The following is a 20,751-nucleotide window of genomic DNA, read 5'->3' as shown; positions in this document are numbered from 1 at the left end:
TACACAATTTTTTCTAAAACCTTGGAAAGAAAAGGCAGCTTCGAAATAGGCCGATAATTAGCCAGAACAGTAGGATCAAGGCCAGGTTTTTTAAGCAGTGGCTGCACTACTGCATGTTTAAAACTAGMRGGSACCACACCTGAGGACAGACTGCTATTTATAATTGCAAGAACAGGCTGCACTATGCTAGATAAAATATCTTTAAAAAATTGTGGAGGGACAGGATCACGTGGGGAACCTGATGGCTTAATGTGGCCAACCACGTCCTCTAAAAGTGAGACAGTCACAAGTTCAAACTGATTGAAGGCAGCAGAGCAATGTACCGAAACAGAAGGGTCGGAGTCAGGAGCTGTGATAAGAGCCCTGGTACTACCAACCTTTTCAATAAAGAAATGCAGAAACTTAGCACACATGTCAGGAGAAGCTTCCAAACAGGCATTCTGTGGAATATTAAGGACAGAGTCAATGGTGTGAAATAAAACACGTGAGTTATGGCTGTTTGAGGAAATTATATTTGCCAAATATTCCCTTTTAGCCTCTTTAACCGTTTTGGCTTAATTGCTGCTCTCAATATGCTATCCTGTCAGCAAATGGTCTTTTTTTGAGTCCAAATACTCCAGTTAGCGATTAATCGATGACTAAACAGGTTGGCGATTATCTCAGTAATCGATTTATTGCGATTCATCCCATTAATCGTTTCAGTCGTAGATCAAAGCGTATTTGTGTCGGGACGCCCTAGTCAAAGTCAGACGTGAATCTAATCGAGTCTGTGGTAGGAGATGAAGCTGTGCGTCCCCCTGATCTGACTCAGATTGGCTGAATACAAATGCGCCGCACACTTTTCAGATTCGTTTTACTCATCCGTATCTTAATACGAGTACGCTGAAATCTGCGTCGTTGACATGACACATTATGACAAAGTTCACAGGGTGTAAACACCTTAGCAATCACACCGTGTGTGCAGATCTGTTTTGGTGTTTTGGTGTTTTCTTGACATTCTTCAGGAATTGAGTCGCATAAAACAACCAAGTCTTATGCTACTTTTTTCCCCTGTGTGAGAGAGGGGGGGGGAAATGATTATCCTGCACCTTTTGCAAGGCACTGCTGACAGGACGGCTGTGATGTGTGACAGGACCCACAAGGCAGAGAGGTGCTCCTTGGTGTGTGTGTGTGTATGTGCGTGTGTGTGTGTGAGCACATTTTTTCCTTTGCTCCGAGCGCTGAGCTCACAAACAGTGTCTGTGCTCCTGTGTGTGTGTGTGTGTGTGTGTGTGTGTGTGTGTGTGTGCGTGTGTGGAGCACAGGGCCACAGGCCAATCAACTCTGGGGCGTGTGAATGTTGAACATGGGGCAGCTCTGCACCTCTGCAGCCCCCTTCACAGCTGAGCAACAACACACTTCTTCTTCTGCTTCTTCTTCTTCTTGCTCCTGACCGCACTGCAGAGTCAGAACCCTCTGCAGCTGTTTTCGCCTCTTCATCGTAACGCAGGAGAGAGAAGTATCAGAACCTGTGATTTATCAGACAAAGCCGTCCCTCCAGTCTTATCTGCTCGGAGATATGTTTTTTTAATAGAGCATACGATCCAGCACGCTGTGCAATTATGGCTCGCAGAAAATGTCTGGAGAGGAGATCAAAGCTCCCCTCGTTGCAAATCTTTGAAGTTCGTTTGTAGTAAATTTGCTCAAACAGACAGAGAGAAATGAAGTTTTTTCATTCTGTCCTCACATAATATAATTATCGGACGCTTCTTCTCCTTTTGAATTGAAGTAGGAGGGGGCGGAATGATTCTTTTGCAGACAACACACTCTTAAGCTAAACAAGAAAAAATTATTTTCAGTTTTGGGATCATGTCAAAGAAAGAAAAGGAGCAAATCTGCAGATTTCACAGGCCGCCTTCTAGTCTGTGTGCCTCTTTTTTGGGGGGTCAATGGAAGATAAATTGCACCTCAGCAACATCCAAACAGACGTTTGTTACACAGAAACTGAAGACAGAAACAAAGGCACCTTCTGAAAACACTGAGATTTTATTAATGAGCCGATGTCAAGGCAGAAATCCCAACGTGCTTCACTAAAAGCAAACAACTAAACCAACATTTACCGAAAACAGGTTTAAAATATGACAAGTTGTCTACAAGCGTGAAGCTTTTCTCCTCTTCTTCAGCTCCGCTGTAAGCCAGCAGCAGGTCCTGATCACACAGTCGTTGTATGTGAAGCTCCATAAATCAGAAATCGGGACGTGGTAGAGGACTTTGGAGCTGCTTCGCAGTGCGTGCCACTTAAATAAGCAGAACTGTAACGTGTGAAAACTTGGAGAACTTTCGTCAGAAGCTTTTCCGAAGCGTTCTGAGCAACCTGCGGGCGATCCGGGGAGGTCTTGTTAAGACAAGCGAAACAATGAGCCATCCAGGAATCCAAGCATGAATGTACCTTTCCAGCCTCAAGATGGACACAGAGCAATTTAAGTTTGCAGAAATCCGCAGCTCAGATGGACTAATCTGCACGTTTCACTGATCTGACGTCCACAAAAACCATCTGACTGTTGATTATTTGAGGGGAGATCAACACTGAGCTTTTTCTCCCATTTGCTGAATGCTGTGAAAATCAATGCCCTGAGCAAGTGAACATGGTGGAGGCGTCGTCATGCTGTGGGGATTAACATTAAACTTCCAGAGGGACGACGACTCTAAACCCATGACCAGAGCCGATCAAACCGCATTCATGTGTCTGAATGGCCTAGTCAAAGTCCAGACTGAGATGGAAAGACTTGAAAGTTGGTGTTCAAATACGCTCTTCGTCTAACCTGACTGAACTTGAGCGATTTGACAAAGAAGAACTTCAAAAACACAAAACCTCACTAAGTCCTCTGGTCTATTTATTAGTACACTTAAAACAAGACAAAACTGACTGAAAAGTTTCCTTTCAGCAAATATAGAAGCTTACTTTAAGTCAGCAACTCCTTAATATTGATGAAAAAGTTCTATTTTACAAATTACATAATCTGCTAGTGGAACTACAAATTTAGACAAGCTCTTGCTGAAAAGTTACTTATAAGTTAGTTTTTTAAAAATTGTTTTATCTTACTTCAGGTGTACTGGTGTGTTTGCACTAGAAACTGGAGGATAAACAGTTTGTGCGATTAATCTCTTTCACATTTCTCCTCTGCGCCCTGCCTGCTTTCAGGTCTCCTCTTCCTTTAACGGTCGGTTCCATTACTGAGCCATAAATATCCATCTTTTCAATGGCGGGGGGACCTTTCTGTGCGCGCCTCTAAGTGCCGGGGGTCTCCTGCCGAGCGGGCTGGGGGCCCCCCGGCTCAGACCCCTCTGTCTCGCTGTCTCGGCTCCGACTGAGCGCTGAAACGCTGGTATGCGGGGAATGGCTCCGGCAGCGAGCGGAGGAGAGGAAGAAAGGAGGATGTGGAGTGATGAGCGCCACTGTATCTCCGCAGGCCTTTTGATGTAGCCAAGTCCACCCACCCTCCTCCACTTCTCTCTTCAGGCCCCGGCAAACCCCCCCCCCCACCCCCAGGGACCCCGGGTGCAGCGGGGGGACACTCGCTCTTTAACAATGGGCCGATTTTTGGCTCGGCTTGGGACCGCATCGCATACGATCGGGTTCACAGCGGCTCTTTGGGTTCACAGCCGCGATGTCTGTGGATCAGCAAGGACTTTACTGGCAAACTCAGATTATGGTTTATTTTTGCAAAAAAAGAAAAAAAAAAGAAAGAGGCACACACTTTCCTCCTTCTTGCTACGCACACATACCTGACCCTTCTGCTCTGGGAATCTCAGGGGTCTTATTAACTCTGGCATATGTGTGTAACGAGTGTGTGTGTGCGCGCGAATCGTCTGCTCGTCCACAAACAAGGAGCCAACTCCGAGAATGAAACGAGCCGACGGACACAAAGCAGAGCGGCCGATTGTCGCCGCCGGGAGAGAAATGACAGGAACATCACAGCTTCGCATTGAGAAAGAAGTGAGGAGGAGGAAGAGGAGGAGGAGGAGAATCCAGAGTTCCCCCTGGGGATGAGGACATGAGGGAAGAATAAGAAGGGAGTGGCGGCCGCACATAGCAAAGAAAGAGAAGGGGACGAGGCAAACAAAAGGAAGTGGGGAGATAAACAGTTGGAGGATTATATGGCAGGAGTGTTTGGTGTGTCTGTTCATAATTTAGATGGAAAAGTTTGTTTTTTCCTCTCCAGAGGTCAGACAGAGTTGTGGGAATCAGAGTTATGTCTCTCTGTCTCTTTTTTTCTTTTTCCTGATTCACTTCTCTCTCTCTCCCTCCCTCTCTCTCTTTCTCTCTCTGTCTCTGGCTGGAAGAGAGAGCATCCAGCGATGAATTATACATGCCCTCCAAAAACTTTTTTATTTTGCCAATAAAATCCTGAAAAAGTGCACAGAGTACGACGCCTTCAGAGGAAAACCTGCTACTTAAATGTTGTTCACCTCAGGGGATGAACCCTCACTGCAAAAACAAAAAAGAAATATTACCAAGTATTTCTGGTCGAGTTTCCTGTGCAAATATCTTAGAAAACTGACTTAGAAGTAACTTTCAGCAAGACATAGGAGCTTGATTTAAGTCAATAATTCCTTAGTGTTTATGAAAAAGTACAATAGTGTTGTCGTATTTCAAGTGTATTTAAACTAGACAAAAATACTTTTTTTTTGTTGCTTTGTAGGCCTCAGGTGCTTATGTAAAATATCCAAAGCTCCTACTTGTTGAGAGAAACCATCACTTCTCTTTACTCTGAACACATCATCCATGGTTTGAGACACGGTGGTGGCAGCAGGATGCTGTGGGGAAGATAAATAAATCTAAATCTGGGCTGATGCAGGTAGAAAACCGTTTTGGGAGGCTGGAAAAGACCAGAGATGCAGACAGGATCCCCTTCCATCAGAACGACAATCCCAAAAACATGGCCTAGTCAAAGACCAGACTTACATCTACTTGAAAATCTGCCAGGAATCAGTCATCTCCGATTCCCTCGTTTAACCTGATGGAAGCTGAGAAGAGTGGGGACCAATTTAAATCTGTAGACATACAAAACTGGAGCTGCAGAAAAAAAACAGTAATCATTTTCCTTCCACTTCCCAGTGGGACACAAACCCGACTAAGACACGCTGACGAATGTAGCTGCGTTGTCACAAAACGTGGAAAAGTTCAAGGGGCATGAAAACATCTGCAAGGCGGTGGACGTGTTTGAAAGCAGCAGCATATTTGTGAATATGACAACACAGAGGCTCGCTCTCTTCTCTAATGGTGTAAACCTTCTGCGGGATGCAGAAGCTCAGCGGGAGCTGAAGCACCAGCGGCTCTCATTGTGATTAGAGAGCATACTGCTGCAGAGGTCCTCCGCGGGGCATCCTGCTTTTGTTGAGCAAATCAAACTAACCCAGAAAACGCTCCACTGTTCAGTCAGCCCGCGTCAGATTTAGCCGGGAAGGAGGCTCAAAGTTGACTCGGAGCTCTGAGAAACAACTTTCTTTCTGAGAGTTTCCATGTTTTCACGCCTCCTTATCGCTCTGCTACTTTCTGCCCTCTCTCTCCCGGTCCAGGCTGTACGCGCCGCTGGGATGTTCGAGCTCCAGATCCGTCACTTCCACAACCCGCACGGCCTCCTGCAGGCCGGAGACTGCTGCGACCTGCAGGCCGGCGGCGGCAGCGACCAGCGCTGCTCTGCCCGGGATCAGTGCGACACCTTCTTCCACGCCTGCCTCAAGGAGTACCAGGCCCGGGTGGTCCCCACAGGGACCTGCACCTTCGGGTCCGGCACCACGGGCGTCCTGGGCGGAAACTCCCTGTCGCTCCGGCACCGAGGACACGAACCCGGAGGAGGGGGAGGAGGAGAGGACGGGACTAACGGACACATCTCCATTCACTTCAAATATGCCTGGCCAGTAAGTACTACTGGGATGGAAGATGGGGTGGGGGGATGTGCTTGTTACCAGTATGGTTACCAAGGGAACAGGCTAAGCTTCAAGTATAATACAATCCTCTCGAACCAAGGCTAGATTGGAGTGATGATAACCCCTCGCTGTCAGAGTTCACATGATGTTGCTTTTCTATTACTGGGAGCCATTACAGCAGCTTTCACCACACAGCTCCCCGATTTCAGCTAAATATCTCTTTATGAGAGATGCCTTCTCTTTGGAAACGCAAAGCAAAAATCCATTTTTTTATTACTCGGGAGAAACAATCTTAATTTCAACACCAACACTGGCTTTTATTAGGCCCCACCTTTTTTTTCTCTCCTGACCTTGAGCGTGTAGTGAGGAGTCCAAACACTTTACCGTCGCTGTTTTGTGACAGGAAACAGTCATGGCTGTTTATTCCATGCTTGATATATTTTTATTTTTTATTTTTTGAAGTGAGTATATTTGCTCCTTCCACATCAGCTTCAGTTCATTCTGGGAAACCCTCAGCTGTCATCTGCTGAGAGCCTCTTGGGGTGATAATGGCCGCTGCTTTCTGGGATCATCAGTGCGTTTAAAACATAAAATCTAACTAAATAAACCTCCCGATCTGCATGCGGGAGACTTAAAAATAGATGCCAATTAAAGACAAAATTGTCATCAAATGGTTTGATGAGCTGGGCTCAACATTTTCTCCTTCCCCCCACCCAATCTCTTCACAATGACACTTTAAGAGAGAAAGCAGGAATATTTTGATGCCAGATTTGTTTGTTTGAAGCCAGTAGATTTGATCTGCCTTCAAACTAGAGAGTTTGTCCTCCAACGCTGATTTGAGTCATTTCAGATTAAAGATTTGAGTCACCAAGTGAAGTTAGGCTCATAATTATTAATACCTCTAGCAGATTTAGGTTTTAAAAAAATCATCTTTTCATTTTACCAACATGTATCGTCTGACTGGAGGTAACAATTAATCCTTTGGAGTTGGTGACTAATCAGAGCCATGGAGGCTCAGGATGCTGATTAGCTGTACTCACCAACTAAACAATAATTCATATTTCAGCTTCCCAAGCTGCATTTTCTTCTCCAAATATTTTAAATAATAATAAATAATAAAATATGTTCTGCAGAAAAATCCACAAATAGGTGAATCTTGAGCCTTGAAGTCTGCTGAAGTGCTATGCTAGGATTAGCGTGTTTGCTCTCTGTTTTGATAAGACTTGTTGATATTTAGTGCTAGCATATTTCAATGGGGTTCCAGCTGCTCAATACAAAGGTACATTTTTAGTTTGTGTGAATTAAATATTGTCTGTGCAGTTTTTCCTGTTAAAAGCAATTTTATCAGACGGTCTCCTTTGACAACAACAAAGCAAAAAACTTTGATTGTTTGGGGAAAAAACCCAGATTGATCAAACAAAAGTTGCACAAGGTGCCTGTAACATGAAGCATAAAATCGATCAACAGCAGGTATTGGTTTATGATGATCAGATATAGATTAGCAATATCTGTAATCTACAATCACTCTGTGTATTATTTTTGAACTTAAAGGGATGCATGTTGGGTTCGGTTTGTTTGCTAATTCGTTCAGTCCTGTTTTTCCGTCCACTAGTTTCCTCGGTTTCTCTCTCTTTCTTCCGTCCATCCAAATGTTTTTCACTTTTGCTCTTTCGGGAGCTTTTTGAACTTCCTGCTCCTGGCTGCTAGACTCGACATCCTTGAATGAAAGAGTAATTTAATTACAAAACAGAACACCAGAGTGACCAAAAGGTTTATTGATTATTGAGCTTGGCTCTTTCATTCCCCTCTCCAGCCATCTTTTTTTCTTTTTCCCCTCCACATGTTTTCATTATTAACATAAAAAAACCCCCAACAAACACAGCTTGGGTGAATTAAAGACACAGAGGCTGCTTCCTTTTCAGACTCCATTAGCAGCTAATGCTTGTTTAAAGCTCAAGAGAATCCCTCTAAAATGACTTGGCAGATCCATAATTTTCTGCGGGACTTTAGAGATTTTATTTAGTTTTTGGCTAAAAGGATTCCTCCTCCTCCTCCTCCTCCTCCTCCTCCTTCTCCTCTCTTCTCCTTGTGATTGTTTCTTAGTTTGCTCCCTACATGGCGGGTCCGGTTTGATCTCAACGCTTTCCAGAGTTTAAGCTCTAATCATAACATCCCTGCCAGCATGCCTAGGTGGGAAAAGGAGGGCAGCCCACATGGGCCCTACATGGTGGTGGGCCCACATGGGTTTGCCCATATAGGGCCCATGTAAGCTGTGGCCCTACATAGGCAAACCCATATGGGGCCCATATGTCTGCCCTCCTTTCCCCCATATGGGGCCCACCTAGGCATGCTGGCGGGGATGTTGTAAAAATGTGTCTGATGTGGGGAAACATGTTTCCTTCACTCCTCCAGCGTGTTGGAGTCTCTGCACTAAAAACTGTTTGATTTACCTGATGAGGATAAAGCTCCCTGTCTCTTTAATACACCTGCACACACGAACGCTACACAGGACCGGCTTAGGTTTCCTCGCTGTGATCGGTATCGGCCCGTTTACCTGTGAGACTCGCTGTCCCAGAGCCAATTATCTTCCCTTATCTGTGTACCGTTTACATCTGGGCGTGCTGGATGCACGCCGCGTGAGTGCCGAGCTTCGTCCCCCTCGTCCCGCTCCCCGGGGAGGTGTGTGATTGGCAGGCGTGAGTGTGAGAAAATTTCTCCGTGAGAAAGCCTACCTGGATCGGTTTCAGGGCCGCGCCGTGGGGCGGGCCGGATCAGGGCGCTTCGTGGCAGCCTCAGCTGAAAGGACGGCTTTATCCGGCCATCTCTGTGAGGCAGAGGGGGCGGGGGGTGATCCCCCTGCCCCAGGTGAGGGGATCAACAGGTGAGCCGAGTCATTATGAGGTAAGGTGAGCTCTCCTCTCTGTCCTCCTGCCCTCCCTCCTCTAATCTCTCCAGGGAAATATGTGCATTTGCTTATGAATGTGGGCATGATTGTAATTCGTTGTATTTGCTTTGTGCCTGATGCGATCAAGGCCAGGTGTCATCCCCCTTTAAGCTGCTCTCAGTCCGTGTTAGGATTTTTTCCCTCTAAATCTAAATCCTATACTTTCTTTTGTCTGGTTTTGGATGTAAAAAAAAAAATAGAAATCTAGTTTTTTTTTGTCGCCTCCTGGAAAATCTGTGATCCTGAGAAGCACGACTTGTTCTCGGCCCGCCAAGGAACAGACAATCAGCAGTCTGGGTTTCTTTTTTGTTTTTTCAGCTGAGATTAGACAGGTTCAAAGACTTCATAACATAAGTCATTTCTTGAAGCTCTGTCTCTGTAGGTATTAGGCTCTGCTTTAAACAATGAGAGGAGCAAAGCAAGCTGACATGAAAGCGCTTAATTAGCTTCTGTCGAGCAGAAACAAATAAACGGTGAGTGGAAGGAGGCAGGCTGGCAGAGGACATCGCTTGTTTTTACCTTTATGAGGGATTCGCTTTATTTATCTCACTGTCTGCTGCTGGAATACTTAGGGTTTAGAGTTATGAAACAGCCTGACAGCCTGTAGGATTTTAAAGTGTTTTTGATCATTTTTTTCGTCCCTAATACTAATTAAAGTCACTGAAGAATAAAGGAATCTCTCTTAGATACTTCAGAGAAATCATTAAGGTCAATTGCACATACTTTGAAGTAAAAAAAGTGTTTTCATCTTTTCAGATTTCTTCTGTTTTGTTTTTTTTGGGGGGGATGGGGAGGAGGGAGTTTGTCACAAATGTTTCAGGTAATCCAAAATAGAACAAAAATATAGCCCAAAAAGAGACGTTTTATTTTTTTAATTATGGTTTTATTGATGAAGAGGAAAAGACAATTTAAGGTAATTTCTCGCCTCAAGTTAAGCCCAGACTTTGGCTAGGCCACTCCAAAAAAGGGAAACTTACTGGGCTGCTTTCTGTCATTGTCCTGCTGCAAATATGGAGCTTGAGGACAGTTTCTGCCAGGACTGATTTTACAAGTCAGAAAAGGCTTTGTAGAGACTTGAATTTGTATAGATCAGAGAAGGACGTGTTGGTTTCTAGATGTTCTTACTTGAGCTACAAGAACATCCTTTTCTGTCGTTTTTTTTCTCCACAAAATTCAGTGAAGCTGAACTGAAACATGTTGGATGTCAAATTATCAATGAGTCATATCAAAACAGGGAGGATACATCCTAAAAGTTAGCTTAGCGCTAAAGGATACCGCTTGCTAGGTATGACAAAAACAGGGAGGAAATGTGAATTTATTGAAGAGTAACTGTGAGTGTTGGACATGGATACCTTTAGCAACAAGCGATAAATATATATTTATAGTAGCTTCATTGAGTCAACAAAAATAATTTACATAAGCGATGGAGCAGTGCGAGCTGTGTACGAGGAAATGGTGAACGGTAATTAAATACTGATCATTTATAGATATCGTAGAGCTTGATTGTTAATTCTTCTTAATGCCTTTCAAACTCGTTCTTTGGACTCTTTGGAATATGTCGACACAAAGCAAACATTGCAGCAAAGCACCAAATCCAAGCTGCGGTAATGTAAACCCAAACTCGAGGAAATACCTGCTAGCTTAGTACATAAAAAATTACTCAAATCGGATGATTTTTGCTTCTAAAAGAAATGCATGAGATGAGAAAATGGACCGTGCGCTGTACGTGCAATCTCCTTCTTTTCACAGCGACATGCAAAACTGCTTCCATCATGCAAATGCGTTGCAGTAAACCGCCCAGGCTTCTCGCCGAGTCACAGAGTTTGTTCCTGGATCTGGAAGCGTGAGAGAACAGAAAGCTTCCCCGAGCGCTTGAATGCTATCGTTCAACCTCAGAAAATTATCAATGAAGTTCAATTTTATGTTACAACAATGAATCCAGGCTGATAACAGCGACCGTGTTCACATTTCTACGTTTTTCCTCACCGCGTCCTCAAGTATCTTAAACATGAAAGAAAAAAAATATAAAAGTTTTTGCATCAAATAATCTAGTTTGCATCATTAATATTAATCTGAATCACCTGGTGTTTGAGAAATATGATTTACTGTCAGAAGCTGTTATACAGCGTAATCAATTTTTTTGAGATAATTATAAGTGACATATATGTGTGTGTGTGTGTGTGTGTGTGCGTGTGTGTGTGTGCTGAAAACATGGGAAGAAGGTCAAGCGCTAAAAGCAGGGACCGTCCCCTCAGTCATGGAGCTTTTAACAGGAAGTAATTACATTTAAGTGCTCACATACGGCCCAAAAATATTCATCTGTCACAGCAGCCTTATGGATATTACAGTAATTAAAGTTATTATTGCAACGCCTTTGCAGACAGCAGAGCGGCTTAAATCCGACTTGAAGCTTTTTTCTTTGAGGAAAAATGAGTTCTATTTAGCTCTAGCTAAATGTTTGGAGGCTGTTTTAAGCCTCTACTACACCATTTTTATTCTGTTTGAAAACATCCGCATCAAGGCAACATATTGTGCAAAAAAAATAAAAATACAACAGAAGAACATTTCTTCTCATTTTTAACATTTTCTGCACAGATGTGAGGATAAGAGGTGACGGTGTCTGAGCAAAATGATGGAAATGAGGAAAAAATGTCTAGACTTTGTCCAGGTTGTTCGACGTCGACTGTAAAAGTTTTCCTCTTGGGAAAGTGTCGCTTCTTAACTTTAGCCTCTGTCAACCTCTGGACGTCCAAACTTCAGATGAGCTGGAAATGAAATTAAAACAGTACTTTAAGTTCTTTTTTTATGGTTCAGAGGAAAGAAAAACAGGAACCGTGAAGATACGACTGATTGGTAAACAGAGAGAACGCCACAGTTTATGGTTTGGATCTGGTTTATTTCTCCGTTGGATCTGGACTGCGTCTCTCGCTACGAACTGAAAATACTTATGAAACCTTTCATTTTATCTGTGAACACCAAACACTGAACTTGCACCTCCTATGAAAACATTGCTAACATCTCGTCCCGTTTCATTCTCATCAACTTCATGTTGTTTCATTATAAGGTGTAATCTGAGACCATTTTGCAGTAATTTATCATAGTAATTATTGAACGTATGTCTATATTTAACAATTATTCAAAGTTATGGTGATCTTTCTTTTTTTTCTGAATGTAAAATGAGACACTTCAGCTCACCTATCATTACTTTCTCCTCCAAACATCTGGACTCGTAATAGTCGATCCTCTGCAGTCGCTGCGTTTACTGTATGGTTGTAGATCAACTAATGATTATTTTAATATTTGATTAACCAGTCGATTATTATTCTTTTTTTTTTGATTGATCCATAAATCAGTCACCTGGCACTGACCAAGTGAACGACTGCGACATGGCCTCAACATGAATCAATAATAAAATTATTTGCCAAAACTTTTAGTAATCGATTTTTATTGATTTCATCCGTTCGTTGCTGCAGCCCCGATTGTAAACCAAACAAATCCCCAAACACCTCGATGTACCCGACGGTTTTATCTGCAGCTCTACGTGTGTGCTGGTGTAACTCGGTGTTGGTCGCAGGCTGTCGCCTCCTGTAGAGGTCAAAGGTGAGAAATGTAGTGGAGGGAATCCAGGTTTCAAAAGGTTTTCTGTATTGCCTACCAATTGGCCAGCTGGACATTTCTACAAATGACCATCTGGCCATTATATAATTTGGTTATGAAAGTAAACAATAAAAGAAACCTTTGAATGGATTGTAGCAGCAGAATATTAAACATCAGTGGGTTTCTGTCTCGGTCTTACAGTTCTAATAACACATTTACTGTATTTCAGCTCCAACCCGTTACACTTCCCATCCTCTCTATGAGCTGCAGCGTTTTTCATATCCAAATTGGACTGTAGATGTATCTGCTGGACATTTTGATCTCGTTGCGGGACGAGACTTTCATCATAGAAAGTAAACGTGAGAAATTTCAAAAATGAAAGCACCCCGGCAGTCGAGTTCCTTAATTATGCTTAGAGTAGTAAAATGAATGCACTTTAGTCTCCGGGTTTTGAACAGAGGGCGGACTCATTCGTTCGTTCTCATAGCATGTGATGGAGACACACAGCCATTGTTGCAACCTGCACATTCCTGCTGTGTGGGAGCCGAGCAGAGGGAAACCGCTGAAGAGAAACGAACGTAGACGAGCATAGTCGGAGCTTTCTTTCCCCTCCGGAGTTTCTCTTTCACTCTTCCTCTGTGTGTCACTTGTGTTTTCCTCTCTTTTGTCCCCCCTCATCCCCCTCTAATTGACTCTCCGGTGCAGCCTTGCATACCTGCATGTATGCTGATACTGCTGTCTGAACATACACATCTGCAGACTCACTTTTCTCCTCACAATCCTTTTAATTTGCCTCCCACAGACCACAGACACACCCAAATGCACCGAATGCATCCGGATCCACACACGCACACGCACACAAAAAAAAGGTTAATTTCCAGCAGGATTTGAAGTGGGTGTTTTTTAGAGATAGGGTAAACGTCTCTGGGGGAGGCGCGCATTAATGATTTCATTTGTGTGCAAATTGGATCGAGAGTCTTTATAAAAAAAAAGAAGAAAAAAAGAAGAGAGAATAGAGAGGAGTTTGATTTACACGATCATTGTGAGATTAGCGAGTGTCTCCGTTTGTGTGCGGCTCGCAGGTGTATAAATGGACTCAAAGCTGCAATTACAAACAATAGTTTCCTTTCAGGGCCCGTCCTTCTGACGTCTTTCACCCCGTCACGTCTCTCGTTCCCTTTCTTTGCCCCCACACGCAGATTTAAACCGCTGTTTTTGTTTTGTGTGCCGCTGCCCTCCTGAGATCTTCAGCCGGATCGAGTCCCAACAGACCTGCCGTTTTTTCTCCCCTCTCCCTCCCCTGTGGTCTCTTTTGTTGCCAAAGCTCAACAGGACCAACCGCAAACATTTTAAGCAAGAAATGTTTGGCAATGACTCACTGCTGATTTTACCCCTGCAGCCTCGGGCTCGGGTTTGCCGGACTCGCGTTCTTGCAGCGGGGAACGTTTTGGACGATGCTCAGCTTTAATGATTCAATTTCAGCTGCTTTTTATGACAGTATATAAAACAAAAACAAAAAACATGCAAGGCCTTGACTGCTGCCTGGTGTTCCAGGAAGAGGCTTACGTTTGGACACGGATCTCATGTTAACACGGGAGCAGGATGTGAGGTTCAGGGTCAGAGGTCAGGGTCAGAGGTGGAGGTTCGGTTTGCAGGTCTGACACTGAACCCCAACTTTCAACAGCTGCAATGTGTAACTCGTATGAAAATGGTTTTTTTCCTTCATATTTATAAAAACTGTCACCATGTCGTGTCTGCACAACTGTCAGTCATGCTCATGTGTGCGCCGCTCACACCCTCCCCCTTTCTCTCTGTGCCGCCACAGACTCTTCTCGTCAGCAGAGGCGGTCATGAGTGCTAAGGCTAGTTCATGAAAACCAACCTGACTTACAAAGTGCAGCTTACACACACACACTGATGCAGTTTAATCAGCAGTGTGAGGATGCACACACACGTTGTTGTCCTCCGACTATTTTCCAGATAATAACGGCTGACGCCACTCAGCAGACTCTGAACGCGTGAAGCGCCCGTCGACTGGAAAAGGGTGATTTCCTGTGGAAGTGAGGGAGGCTGGGTTACGATGGAGGATGCGAGGGAGGAGGTCGAGCTGGGAGTAATTTGTGAAAGTTGTCGCAAGCGGCGGAACGGAGGGGAAACGGCGAGCGGAGAGGAAGTGAGGGAAGAGACAGAGCAGAGGAGGCCTGCCGGTGATCTCAGAGGAAAGGGCACAGGTGCTTCAGGTGGAAGTGCGCGTGTCATGGCGGCTTACTCACTCTGCTGAGAGAATCATAATCAGCAGGAGGCGGAGGAGGAGCAGCGGCTGATGGGCGGACAGGATAAGGATGAGACAGCCTGACATCGCACGACATGTCAAGAGGCCTCTGTTGTTCCACGGCGTTTGAAGTGGCCGCGGCCAATTAACCTCGCAGGAATGTGACTTTCAGACGGAGAGGGAGGCGGCTGGATGAGACAAAGAGAAGTCCGACTGATTTTCCTCTTCAAGTGCAAAGTTTCTACTTTTTGCTGCGAACAGAAATCATGCACCTATGTGTTTGTTTCGATGTGCTTTGGGTAAAGTTGAAATGTGGTTGTTTTTTTGTCAGCAGCCAAACATGTAAAGATCCAAATATAGCCAGGTTCTTCGCTAAGGTATCTGTAATATAAAGAGACAAAACGGAACTTTTTAATTGCTGAAATAATCCTGTTATTTAGAGTTAAATGTTTTCAGAAACAAGCAGAGAAATAGATCCGTCACGATCTAGCGGATTTTGCTGGACGATAAATTATACCAGAAATTATTGCCATAAAATATAATATCGTTGTTTTGTGACCGTTTTCAAGTAATGTTTTGATAATGGCACAGTAACACAAGTTTATCTGCTAATAAACTTTAATTTTGTATAGAATACTTTGTAAAAAGCACCAAAAAACATGACAGGAAAAAAAACAGACTTACAACCTAAAACAAAAATAAAATAGAGCATGGTGTCTCTGAAAACAAAACTGCCTTTCCAAAAGTAATAATAATCAGAATGGAAATTACTGAGCTCATTTTAATTTATCATTCCATTAATTGATTCATTGTCAGGCTTAACAGAAATGTTTAGGGGCTGAAGTTCAGCATAAAAAGATTGTAGAAAAATATGTTAGTAGAACTTTATACTAAAATCTTCTTAACACAAGAAACTCTTTCTTAACGAAATATAAAGAGAGGAATAATAAATATTTTTGCAATAGCTGCTGCTGATCCCTGTTATAAAATATAAACAATTCAATCAATAGTCATTTTCTTGAGATCTATAGGCTGCAGAGGTCAGCAGGATTTGACCTCCTGCTCACCAATCAAATCCAGTCAAGCAGTAATGGGCTGATTATGATCTCCATGTGATTAGTTGATGTATCCGTTTGCTATTGGCTGACATCATCATCATGTAATAGATTATTCTCAGCACTCAGCTCAGGTAGCGCACATTGTCCTACATTTACTTCATGCTAATTAACCTGGGAATTCAGGAGTTATGTTTATTTAGACCCACACCGAAAAGATGCCAAAGCAAAATATTTCCACACGGATATTCGAGTTTGTATTCTATGGTTATATGTTAAAATTGTTACAGATTTACTGAAAAAAAAAACAAACTTAAGAATATTTTCATTGTTTGTTCACGTTTTCCGATAAAGATGAACGTATATAAACACCGTCTGGGTTTATAGACTGAAAGATGTACTTATAAAACCACCTGTTTCAAATATTGTACCTCTTGTTTTTGGAGGTCAGTGCTCCAGCTATGAGCCATATTAATGTAATTTTAGATACGTATTACACTAAATCATCCCTGAAGCATCTTATTACCCCATGAGAGATGGAGCATGAAGTACTTTGTGTGAAAGCTCAAACTAGAGCAAAGAGAACGGCAGAACGATTGTGGATGTTAGTCTAAATCAAGCAGTGCATGCTGGGAAAACGGCAAACTTCACATAGAAACAGTGAAGTTTATGGCTTTAGATGTGTGATTGTAAATTGTTTGTAATCTTTCTGTAGCTCTTCTAACAGATACTCCCACTTCTTCACTGTCAGCCCATGTATTTGTTTTAATTTCTGACCAAAATGAATTTTATTGGCCCTTAAGATGTTGGTTTCTGTAATGCCTTCGTTCCTTCACCGAGTTCGTACTTTTGGCTCCTAGCAGGAAAAATGTTCTGCGTTCCTCTGCAGCGAATAGTCGGAGCATTCGGTTCCCCCCGCCGGAGGGTCGAGAGCTTTTTAGGAACAGCAGCCAGATGACTGACTTTTTCCTTTTGGACAGATGGAAAGTGAATGATGGCAAACAAGGGCAGATAAAGTCTGCTGCTAATTATATCCACAATGGAAGAAAAACAGAGGGGACGTCAGGAGTGTGAGAACAGAGACGTCTAATTACAGAGACGGGGCCATGGGAGCGGGGCGGGGTGGATGGCTGCACACTGGGGGTCTAATTCCTCGTCTCGGGTTCTGTGTGTGTGTGTGTCTGTGTGTGTGTTTCACCTGAGGACAGAGAGATGGACAGTCCTGGTTAATATCCGTAGAAGGTTTTAAAATTCACATTTGAGCCACCGTAATGTCTCCCGCTCCTTTGCGCTCTGATTGCTTTTCTCCATTGTTTTGATCATAGAATCCTTTCAGCAGCACAATAGTCATATTTGACAGAATCCCACTTAGACCGTGGGGCTCTCAAGAGCTCAAGGAATCAGACGGCATTTCACTTCTCTGTGCTCTTTTCTCTGGAAACCAGTCTGACTGACGTTTTCTCACTCTCGCCGAAAACAAACCAGAAAGCGTTTCCGCCGTGGCGCTTTAATCAAACACGCGTTACAGTGTAGCAGCAAACCTGCTGCAGGAATAGTAATTGCATTGTTTCTGTGGTTACCTCAACAACCAGTTTACAGCACAGGTAAGGTGTCGAGCGCCTAATCCGGCTCAGTTGCAGCTGCAGTCATGACAACCATTTGCATGATTTGGAGAGAGGTTCTGTGATTGATTTGAGCTTTTTAACGTAGCATAACAATAACACTGAAGTATCACAGTATAGCAAACTAATTAACCTTCTGCTTAGCTGTCACTCTCCTCCAAGCAGGTCTGTGTTACACAAAGGCTTTTAAATGCAAATGCTAAATTGCAAACTTTAATCCATTTGCTCCGCTTTGTGATGTCACAGGACTTAAAGGAGCTGGTGCTAATGTCTTTGCCACAGCAAACCTTCGGTGGGTCTAGTGGAGTCAATGGGTCAGCAGGAAAAGGCAACTGGTCATAATGTTATGCCATACTAGCATACATGAGAGATTCAGTCCACATCAGTCTTTATGAGAGGCATAAGAAGATGTTTCCTCATCACCTGAGGCAATTTAGATGTCAAGAAAGAAGAGAAGGAGCTGTAATTGACCGTAAAATAAAAAATCAACTGTTCGTCCTATTTGGGATTCAAGATCTGTTCTCTAACAGATGTAACAGTAACAACAAAAAAAAAATCTAAATGGGTCAAGGTGGTTTATAATTTTCCCGTCTGAATCTTTCCTGAAAACCAATTTAGCCAGCTGCTTATTTAAACTAAGGAATAAATAAATAAAAAGAAGAAGTGTTTTTAATTGGTGGTGCAGCTTGATTAATTCAAGTTAATTGCGAGCGCAGCAGGTCTTGTTCACCAAATTTGCTAAATTAGTTTGCTGACAAAAATTGACTTCGGGAAACTCTGATTTGAATCCCAATTGGTGAAGCAATTTTGAGAAGAAATAATGAATCCATATTATTTCTGACCTCCTGTGTTGTGTCAAAATTAGCAACATATCTGAAGAAATACAGAGATTCAAGATTACAGTAAAAAAAGAAAAAAAAAGCGAATTTAGAAATATTAGTCATAAGTAAATGGGTAAAAACAGAGCAACATCTGACTACGGTGCCAGTGAGAGGAAAATCCTCTCATTCAAATAACACTTTTCTTTCCTCAGACATGTTGGCAGAGTCTCGCTTGTTCACACTTTTATTTTTCACCTCAGCCATTTGCAGTTCAGATCTGTGCATTTATAATTTGCCATTTGAAAATTTGCATATCGACGCATCTGGAAACAGAAAAGTCGACGGTAACAGCAAACGACACTTTGTTGCAACTAAAATCTGAGCTTTTATTAAAATTAAAAGAGGGAAAACTGAAAGCCAAAGACTCATTATCGACTCTAAAGCAGCGGCTGCCATGTTTACTCGACGATGAATACATTCAAGCTGTCGTTGAGCGAATAAAGCAAAACACCACAAATTCCTATTTGTTGTCTAAATTGATGAATGACATGTTTTGTCTCAAATTATTCCGGATTATAAATGAAAGCAAAAAAACAAAGGGTTACGGTGGATGTCTGAGCTGCTGTGAGTGCGCGCGTGTGTGCGTGTGTGTGTGTGTGTGTGTGTGTGAGCTCTAAGGGGAAATTCCTCTCTCAGGGATGGGAGTTCTTCCTGTCGTAGAGCTCTGTTTGTACAGCCTGGCTTTGTCGGGATATCCTACCCTGCCCATGTCTGAGGGGGAGCGAGGGAGGGACAGACGGTGAGAGAGGGCACCTATAGGGGAGGAGGGAGCGGAGGGGCTCGCTGAGAAAAAAGAGGGGATGCAAAGAGGAAAGAAACAGCCATAAACCTTCGCAGAACAGAATCTGCAGTGCGATAACTGATGTCTGTTTGCGAGCGTGAGGGAAGGGCATCAGCGTGGCCGGACGGCCTGCAGCTGAAGGGAGTGGACTGCTACTATCCACACTCATGCTGCTGCTTTCGTGTTGTTTTAGTATTTTGGGAGACGGCTCTTCTCTTTTAGCTCTCTCTGCACCTGCATATAGAGCAGCGGATGATTGAATATTTCAGTAAGATCTTTCACGTGTGGATACAAGAGCGAGAACCTGACTTGGCACAGATGTTCGCGGGGGCTTGATTTTTGAAAATAAAAAAAAAGTTAGTCTCCAAAAAATACTTCTGGTGTCAACTCTTGTATGATTGGACCAATAGACGTCATATTTACTGATAATGTTTAGATTTTTTTTCAAGAAGGCCACCACAGTTGTCATGGAAAATTATGTTTTTGCACGATTTGGTGTCTAATCGTAGCTTGCATATTTTGAACCATAGAAAACATACGTTTCCCTCATCTCGTTTTTTCTTTTTCTGGGGGACATTTTTCAAAATAGCTGCCATGGTTGTGATAGAGAGAAGTAAAGTCTACAGCAGTTCTAGCCAGAACAATGATCTAGCCAGTCGCAGCTACCGACCAACTTAGGTTCACTAAACACTGATAAACAAGAATCCTAGCTTGGCTAAGCTAATCCGCTCAACACATAAAAAAAATGAGGAGCTATTACTTAGCTGATTAAACATATTAAAAATTATCAGAAGCTAATGTTAATCAACTAAACGTAAAAAAAATTAGCAACTGTTGCTAGACTGCTAAACATATAAAGAATTAGCAGAAGCTAATGCAAATCCACTAAACACATTAAAAAAGCTTGTGTTCAGACTTGAAAGATTTTTACACTAATGTGCTGAACTTTGATGACTGAATGTGATTCAACATGAGGCATTTCTGTTCAGTCGCTCATGTGAACTCATAGAAATCTGAAGTTGAAATGTTGCAGAAAAGCTCACCTGTGTGGCTCCTGAACATTCCTTGGTGCTCTGGAGGTAGAGGAAATCAAAAATCCACTTCCTGTCTGCAGAAATGTCTGCCTATAGAGGCATTTCATGTAGCTTGTCTTACACCGTTGGATAGTTTGTCAGCTGTCATGGCATTTTTCATTTCTCAGTCTAACACTGCAGCAGTGGTGGAGAAAGTACTAAAAAAATGTACTTAAGTAAAAGTACAAATACACAGACAAAAATGTACTCAAGTAAAAGTAAAAGTACCACATTAACATTTTACTTAAGTAAAAGTAAAAAAGTACTGGCTTTTAAAAATACTTAAGTATTAAAAGTAAAAGTGCTTGCTGAATGCATTGCCTAATCACTAATATCAATAAGTGAACCGGTAGTATTTAATTTTAATACATCAGAAATGTGCCTTTTAATGAACAATGCCACAGATAAAGCATTATGTTTACTCTCTGTAACATAGTTTAGACTTAGATGGGATTCTACGCATCCGAATTTCAGGGATGGAAACATCTTGTCTCCTGTCCTCACTTTTTTTTTTGCCACTAGTGGCATTTATTTTGAAAAAAATCCAACTGAAAGGGTGGGCAAGGGAGGACATGGAACCAAGGAGCCACGTAGCAGAGTTGTAGTCTAGACCACC

General features: G+C 42.8%; 1 protein-coding gene across 2 annotated transcripts in view; it reads left to right on the top strand.

The window, feature by feature from the left end:
* LOC103474724 (protein jagged-1b) overlaps positions 1-20,751 on the top strand; it is a 60,052-nt gene that overhangs the window by 4,508 nt on the left and 34,793 nt on the right. Inside the window, exon 2 of one of the 2 annotated variants that reach the window (XM_008425879.2) lies at positions 5,560-5,901. The exons of the other annotated variant lie outside the window; for it this stretch is intronic. Coding sequence (XP_008424101.1) covers positions 5,560-5,901 — 342 coding nt within the window. The remainder of the gene's footprint in view (positions 1-5,559; positions 5,902-20,751) is intronic. 2 annotated transcript variants of the gene reach the window in all.

The sequence above is a fragment of the Poecilia reticulata genome, linkage group LG13 (assembly GCF_000633615.1).
Source record: "Poecilia reticulata strain Guanapo linkage group LG13, Guppy_female_1.0+MT, whole genome shotgun sequence".
NCBI lineage: Eukaryota > Metazoa > Chordata > Actinopteri > Cyprinodontiformes > Poeciliidae > Poecilia > Poecilia reticulata.
Note: the sequence above shows the minus strand (reverse complement) of the source record. Positions and strands in the feature narration are given on the sequence as shown.